General features: G+C 60.8%; 2 protein-coding genes across 2 annotated transcripts; both read left to right on the plus strand.

Moving 5' to 3' along the window:
• Positions 1-1,617: 1,617 nt before the first annotated feature.
• Positions 1,618-5,772, plus strand: LDBPK_190550 (hypothetical protein, conserved; the record flags this gene model as incomplete). Its single annotated transcript, XM_003860185.1, has 1 exon — positions 1,618-5,772. The coding sequence occupies one exon, from the start codon at positions 1,618-1,620 to the stop codon at positions 5,770-5,772; it is 4,155 nt and encodes a 1,384-aa protein (XP_003860233.1).
• A 1,905-nt stretch (positions 5,773-7,677) lies between these two features.
• LDBPK_190560 (hypothetical protein, conserved) lies at positions 7,678-7,941 on the plus strand (the record flags this gene model as incomplete). Its single annotated transcript, XM_003860186.1, has 1 exon — positions 7,678-7,941. A coding segment is annotated over one exon (264 nt), but the record flags the coding sequence as incomplete, so codon positions are not given.
• Position 7,942: the final 1 nt, after the last annotated feature.

Here is a 7,942-nt window from a genome sequence, read left to right on the forward strand (position 1 = left end):
AAGGTGGCTCGGACGTATGGCGCCCGCGGCCCTGACTGGGTAGTTGTGGGGAGCCTGCGCCACCCGGAGGGATGCACGAGGCGGTGACCCGCCTAATGGGAGGCGGCTGTGGGGCGGCCTGCGGAGCCGGTGGGGGTGGGGGGCCGGGTGTGTGTCTGTGAGGTTGGAGGCAGGGCTGTGCTGAGATGGCCGAGTCGGTGCATTGCCATGGCACGTGTTTCCATGGCTGCTTTCGCATCACGCGGAATGGGGGGGGGCCTGTGACAGACCGGGATGTGGCTGGAAGGTAGGGTTGTGTCGTGTGGGAGATGAAAAGCGCATTGCGGACACCGCTCTCTCCCTCACTGTCGTTGTCTGGCATGCTTGGTGGCTTTCACGCTTGCGCTCTCCATTCTTTGTACGTTAGTGCATGCTCCCGCGGAGAGGGGAGGGGAGGGGGAGAGGTGCGCAGGTGAAACCGCGTGCCTTTTCCCAAGTGTCTCACGGCACGGATGCGCGATGTGTCTTGTTCGCCTTGTGCTGTGGGCGTGCATAGACGCCTGTCTTGCCCCCGCCACAGCTGGAAATTTCTGTGGACTGGTGTATGGCTTCTCTTCTGCCTAAGGTGTAAGCCAAGAAGGTGTCTGTATATGTGCGCGGGCGCCGAGTTTTTCAGGATTTGAAGTACAGCCACGACGGGGAACCGCATCGCCAACCCTTTCCCACAGGCTTACCGGTCTCGTGGTCAGCATATCCTTTTCGAGGATTTGGCTGCTCAAAGGGTGAACCGACCGCGGAGGCGCAGAATCGGTTGAGTGTCCTCCCCCCTCCCCGCCGCAACTCTCCGCCGCTAGAGGGACCTCGGGGCGTGCTTGCTGTTTAAAGGAAGATGCGCTTGACTTCGTCATTGCCCTCGGGCAGATTCGCCGTCCGTTTCGGAACATCTTGTGGTCCAGCGCTTTCTGCGCCCAACGTTGCAAACTTGCCCGTTTTTTTTTTCTTCGCACTGGTGCCCTCGTCTCTTCCTCCTCTGTTTTCTTTTTTTTTTCGAGCACGGAGCCTCCTCCTCACCCCCCAACCCTCACACGCACTGCCTCTCCGCGCGAACACGCACCACACGCACTGGCATCGCCACATGCGTACACGAATCAACCCTCGTCCTGCTCCTTCTTGCCTCGTGGCATTGTTTGCTGCCACGCCCGCGCACGCTCTGATGGGATGCGGCCGACGTACTCAAACTTATTTGCATATGGCGCGTCTTTGGATGTGCGTATGCGCTGGCGCAAGATAGAGGGCAAGCGGTTGCGTGGCACGCGCCTGGTGTCGGGCTCTGTAGATTTCTTGTGAAGAGGAAGAGAAAGTGTGAACCGGAGATAGAGGCGGCAACTGTGTCTGACCTTGCCCTGTTTCACACACACACACACACACATTGGGCACACGCCGTGTGTCCCTGTGGCGACTGCAATCCTTTTCCGGCCGTAGAGGCTTTGGAACGGCGACTGGGCCGTTTCGTTTTTGCCTGTTTGTTTGTGTGTGTGTGTGTGTGCACCGTCGCCTACACCTTTTCTTCTCTCTCGTCCTTTCGTTCATCATCAAGCGACTCCGCGCGCCGGCTCACCCCACCCCCTCCCACCCAAAATGCAGCGAGAGGTGATCAAGTGGGTGCAGTCCCTCGACCTTTCTGCGCCCATACAGAACCCAAAGCGTGACTTGGCCACCGGCCACCTTGCGGCAGAGATCGTGGCGCGTTATAGCGGCACCAAGTTCTTGGACCTCCAGCGACTTCCCATGGGCGTCGCGGGGGCCACGAAGCGGGATGTATGGTCACAGGTGTACCGTGCGCTGCAACAACTCAGCTGCACCACTGTAACTCGACCGCTGATTGATGCAGTGCTGCGCCGGGAACCGAACGCGGCTCTCACGGTACTCGAATACCTCTACGAGCACTTCACCGGCCACGCGCTGCTGATGCACGGCCTAGACGCCGTGGGGACAAGCAAGGACGCGTACGTGCAGCCGCGAAACGCCACCTCCACCGAGAGGTTGCTGAAAGTGACGAGTGGGAAGCCGAACAACGATTTCAGCAGCGGCGTTGAGGAGGCAACCCTCACTGCAAAAAGGAAGCTCTTCGACCCTGTCACGCGTGCGTCACAGCTGACCAGCGCGGCCCGCAGTAGCTCGACGGCGGATGTGAGGTACTCAGGGCAAGACACTGCGGCAGACTGGTCCGACGGCGGTGGGGATGCCTCTGGCAATAACTCGACACGTGCTCTGCAGCACCGGCTGGCCCTCATCGACAACAGCGAGCTCGCCGGCGGGGCGAATGCGCTGCAGGCGTACCCGCGCTACGCTCGACCCACGGCCAGCAGTCTTGTCCACACCGCCAGCGGCAGCCGAAAGGACGTCGTGCTGGACAAGCCAAAGTACACGGCGGACGAGGTTCTTCAGCAGCAGCAGAACAAACGCATTCTTCACCAGCATGCCGTGGTGCAGCGACTGCAAGAGGAATCCGACGAAGCGACCGTGGAGGGCCCATCACGCACGCGAACGGGCACCTCGGCAGTGGAGACCACCGCGTCCTCGTTGCCGGCGTCGCCACTGCGCGAGAAGGCCGCGCTGCACGCAAACAGGGGCGCCGCGGCGGCGGCGCCCCTGACGACCCTGTACCGCGGCCGCTTCTACCGACAGCCCGATGCACCAATGGTGACAGGAACGGCCAAGGTGTCCAACGGCCCCCGAAAGGCTAAAAAGGGCAAGCGGGAAGAGGTAGGCGCAAAGGCCCAGCGCGGCGCCGCAGCGGCATCGTCTAAGGATCACGCTATCGATGCCGACGGCAAGCTGGACCGTCGTGCGGCTGCAGCATCCGGCGACATCCTCTCCACTCCCGAGTTCGCTGGCAGTACCAGAGGCGGTGGCAGCACTGACGGAACTCGCGTCGTTCCCGTGCTGCGCGTCAATGTTCATTCAGCCTCACTGCAGGCTGCTCTGGCGCTGCGCAGCGATCACGCAGAGCTGCAAGAGCGGGCCGCGGCATTGTCACTTGAGCACTTCGCCAAGCACAACTACGCCCTGCGCCCAGGCCTTAGCGACATCCTCGTGGACGTGCTGGCCGCGCACAAGCAGCTGCAGCGGCTCCTCGATTGCTGTGTCGAGGATGGCAACAGCGAGGTGCTCGACAACGTCCTGGGTCATCTGCTTGCTCACCGCGATGAGCTCCCTCCCGCGTGCATACGGGCCTGCTGGCAGGCTCTCGTACAACATGCTGACGGCATCGTTTCGTTACTCCAGAAGAACCCAGACGAGTATGGCTATCTCATGGAGTCCTTGGCGTTCGCGTTCAGCCGTGAGGCGGCCCAGGTCCCGCTGCTTCACATATCACAAACCGTCCCTGTCTCTGACGAGGCGGATGATGCCGAGCAAGAGGAAAGGGCTGCCGCAACAACGGGTGGGTCGCCGCTGCTGCCGTTCTTCGGCTCGACGCGACGCAGCATTGCCTTGTCGAGTGGAATCGTTGCTGGGGCGGGACACGCAGCTGCTGCAGCCGCGTCGGCCGCTCGACGCTGCTCTCCATTCCCTGGGGCAGGGCCGGCGGGTGAAGGCGACACCGCCAGCCCACGACATCGACACAGCCTCAGTGAGGCCCTCCTTACGGCGACGCACCGCGCGGCTTCTGTGGCGGCCGGGTCTTTCAACGCATCTAACGCGGCGTCGTCGTCGTCACGCCAGAGAGCCATCGTTGACACCTGCGACGGCTTGCCGGTCGCTTGCGCCTTTGGCTTTCTCTACCGCATCGCGCGCCAGCTCGACGTGCGGACCGCGGCCTACGTACTGGAGCGGTACGTGCTGCGCAGCGCCAAGCCATTTCTTCTGCGACACGGCACCGTGGCCGTCCGCGAGGCCGTTGCACGCGTCATGAGTGCATCCTTTGTGCCGGCGCCGCCCAAAAACGCCGCTGCTGCCGTTGATGCCGAGAGCAACGGTGAGGCTGTTGCAGCTGCGGCGGCGGACTCTGAGGAGGCCTTTGCCCAGTTCCTCACGGGCCAGCTGGCACGCACCCTGCTGGGGCCCTTCTCGACTGCGTGCAACACTCACCGCGGCGCGGCGTCTACGCCGTTGCGTGACAGCCCTGACGATAGCGCGGCGAACCACGACACGCACAGCACGCTCCCTCTGCAGCTGAGCCTGCAGCGTGCGTACTGGCTCATCGTCTTCCACGCTGTTGCAGACTACCCTTGCCCCGCTGATCATGGAATGGCTACGTCTAGCGGCGCTGATGGACCGCTCGCCGCATGCGTACGGAACGCTGCGGTGACGTGCTTGTCGTGCACCGATGCGGACCTCCTGACTATCGGCGTGGGCCTCACGATAGAGTACAGCAAGCGATGGCTTCCCCGCGATGCGTCGCCGATCGACGCGGCTGTTGACGACGCAGTGGCGCGCGGGCTCGATCTACTGTCCCACGTGTTGCCATCACTCGATGCCGCAGCGGACCAGCTTGCGACACCGTGGTGGCACACGCGGTCGGCGAACACGTGGGAGTGTCGGTTGATGGTTCTGCGGCTGTGCAACGCTCTTCTCGCCCACCCGCTCTTCGCCGGTGCAGGGTCACCCAAGGCGAGCGCCGAAAGCCGCAGCGATGATGGCAAGGCGGCTTCCTGCAACTGGCGCGCCACCGTCGATGCCGCCGCTGCGGAATGCCTTGGGACGTTTGCCAAGGATTCGTCGTGGCAGCTGCAGTTGGCGCTGGGTGTGGCGGCCAAATCCATCGACCAAACCTCGGCGCCCACCCTGACCGATACGTGGCGCCAACTGCTCTGCAGCATTCCAGTAGCTTCATTGCCGATGCAACTACTACCGTACGACGAAGCACCGGTGCGCCTGCGGCTGCTGCGCCCACTGCGGTCAGCGGCAAGCGTCAGGGAGGCGGCGGAGAGCGAAATGTCTAAGGGCGCGCAGCCCAGCGCTCGACCGCAGCAGGTGCGGATGTCGTCATGCCAGAACGACCGCGCCGCTCCCTTGCATAGCGCCACCTCAGCCTTCGCCGGGGAGCCTGCGTCGTGGACGTGGACTCCGTCGAGGGAGAACGGGGATAGCTGGCGCAGTCCAGGCACCAGCACCGCCGCTCCGGCCACCGCTGAGGCGGCGCTGCACTTCGTGTGGGGCCGCGTCCTCTCCGTCTATGCAGTGGTGCCTCTCAACCAGACGTGGAATGGGCAGGGTGTGGTAGATGCGGTGCTACCGCCGCTGGCAGGCAGCGGCGCTGCCACTGCCGCGTCGTCACCTCCAGCAGCTCCGGCCATGGCGCCAGCGCTTCAACTGCTCGTCATGGCGGCTGCGTTGCTCAGCCCGCCCGCTACCGCAACAACGGCAGTGGCTGCCGCACCGTCGATGGCCTCGCCGCATAAGCTGCCGTCCGTGTCACCGGCCGATGCTGAACCGGTGGACGTCGGTGAGTTAAGTGGCGCCTTCTGGCTCGTGGCGCTCCGTCGTGCCTGGCCGCTGTTTCAGGCTTGCGGCGTGTCGCACGAGCCCATGACCCAAGGAGCGGAAATAAACATCGCCGAGGACGCGGCCTCATTACTGGGTGGTGTGGCCGTGGACAGGGCCGGCTCTGGCGTGAATCTGGAGGACTTACGCACCATCGTACTTTCTCTTTTCCTCCGTTTCGCGGACGACGCCGCCGTCGCCTCGGCGATGGCTGCAGCGGACGGAGACGGGGGGAATCTGTGCGGGAGTGCCATTCGCTGGGCGGAGGCGCTGTGCAGCGACGCGCATGCTACTTGTGCGCAATAACGGGAAAAGTGATCGAGGAAGCGGCAATGGCACGAGGCTAACATGGTCGCTGGATGGAGACCGAACCAGAGCGCGCGTGCGCGCACAGCAATCCCGCCTGCTTCTGTACATGTGTACATACACGTTATCGGGGGTGTAGACCCTCGTGATGAGGCGCCGAGCAGTCGGCTGCTCAGTTTTTTTTTTTCGGTTTTTGTTTTTGCCCGAACGCCTCTCGATGGCCTTCTCTCTGTATGTGAAACGTACATGGAGAAAAGGGCGAGAGAATGCCAGCGGCCGTCGTTGGGTGCGGATGTACAACTCACGGGCGGAGAGAAGAGCGCTGATCTCGCCTTCCCCTCCTCTTACGCGTGATCATGATCCTCTGGAAAAGGAAGATGCGAAACAACCGCCGAGAAGCAAAGCCAAGAAAAACGACTCCCATGTCTGCTTCCTCACCTTTCACCTCGTCCTCCTCCTCCGATGAAGCAAAGAGGCCGGACAATGACGCGCACAGCCACACGCCTAGCTACCGGTGTCGGTGAAGAGGTTGGGGATACCATTTCGCATGTGGTGATGCGAGTGTGGGCACACGTGATTTGATTGCGCGCGTGTGTGTGCATGCGTCTCTGGCTATACTTTCATAGCGGTACAAACCGTCTTCTCCCCTTTCATCCCTCGCCCTCCCTTCCGCCTCATCTCTTGCCATGGCTCTATCGCCCCTTTCTCAACGCACACGTCCACACATGCAAACCCACCCACGCGCCCATACACACACTGTACTTTAAGAGATTCCCATCTTTTAACGCTCTGATCGCGTTCCTCTTTTCGCCCCCCCCCCCCCACACACTCTCTCTCGGAGTTTGCTGAGCCGAACGTGGCCGGGCTCCATTTTTTTCTTGATTTCAGTTTCATGAATTTCCTTGCTCGATCTTTTTCTTATTTGTTCATCTCGCAATTGCTGTGCAAGCTCCCCTTCCTCTGTTTTTCTTTTTTTGTTGTCCGCCTTTCCTCCCTCCCTCCTCCCCCATCTTCTTTCTGCTACACGTCTCACTGCACGTGTATTTTTATCACACACACGCACAGGCAAACAGACACGCTCTTGCGCTGCATATATATATATATATACTCTTCTACTTCCCCCAAGTGCGCGCTTTTTCCGCAAGTGTGTGTGTGTACCGGTGAGGGGCCGCAGACCTCTGTGAAACCGCCACACCTGTATTATCTTGTTTATTATTATTGTGTGAGTCGTGTGTGCGCGTAGGAGGCAACACCTGGGGAACAAAAAGAGAAAAGCCTGCAACCCCCCCCCTTCACACGCCCCACCACAAACGTGTGATTTGACGACCTTGTGAGTTGGACTCTCTCACCCCCTGCCTCCGCTCACTTCGTAGAAGAATTCCCTGAATTCCCGTGATAAACATACAGAGATAAAGAGCAGAAATTATAAAGTCTAGCCTTGGAAGGAGGGAGAAGGCGCGCAGGCACACCACACCAGCAGGTAACGGTGCCTCTTCTCTATTTTTCCTTGAAGGGACCACTCTCATCATCTCCGTCGACACCCCCTATCCAGAGAGCCAAAGGCAAAGAGGGACGTGCACCGCTTCACACGCCCCAGAAAAGCTCCCACTCGCTGCTTCCCTAACAGACTTCTCTTGTCACAGGGACTCCTGTATTCATTCTTTTTTTCAGATTCCCTTTCGTTTGCTACGTCTTTTTCTCCTTTTTCTTTATCTCTTCTCTATTTTTCGGTAGGTCCTGCACTCGTCCTTTTCAAGATCTCTTTCTCTTCGCTCATCTGTTCCTCTGTTCTGCCCGTTCTCCTGAACGCCCCCTCCCCCCGCCTCGCCCTCTCTTTCATCTCTCCCCCCCCCCAATTTCCAAAGAAGCAACGGTTAAAAGCCCGCGCACTCACCTACACATACAATGGCCAAAACAGCGCTTCTCGTGGGCGCTCTGCTCGCCCTCGTCATGTGCCTGGCGGCGACGGCCGTCTCGGCGCAGCGGTCGCTGGAGTGTCAAATGGTGTGGCAAGGTCCTTCCTCTAACAACAGCCTGCTGGAGTGCCTGGGGAACACGGATCGCATCCGGTCCCAGTGGCCCTACTACCTGTATCCCGCCTTCGCTGCGCTCGTGTTCATCTTCACGGTGATTGGGCTGCCGATTCTGTTCTGCTGCCACTGCTGCAGCT

This window comes from Leishmania donovani, chromosome 19, assembly GCF_000227135.1.
Source record: "Leishmania donovani BPK282A1 complete genome, chromosome 19".
In the NCBI taxonomy this organism is placed as follows: domain Eukaryota; phylum Euglenozoa; class Kinetoplastea; order Trypanosomatida; family Trypanosomatidae; genus Leishmania; species Leishmania donovani.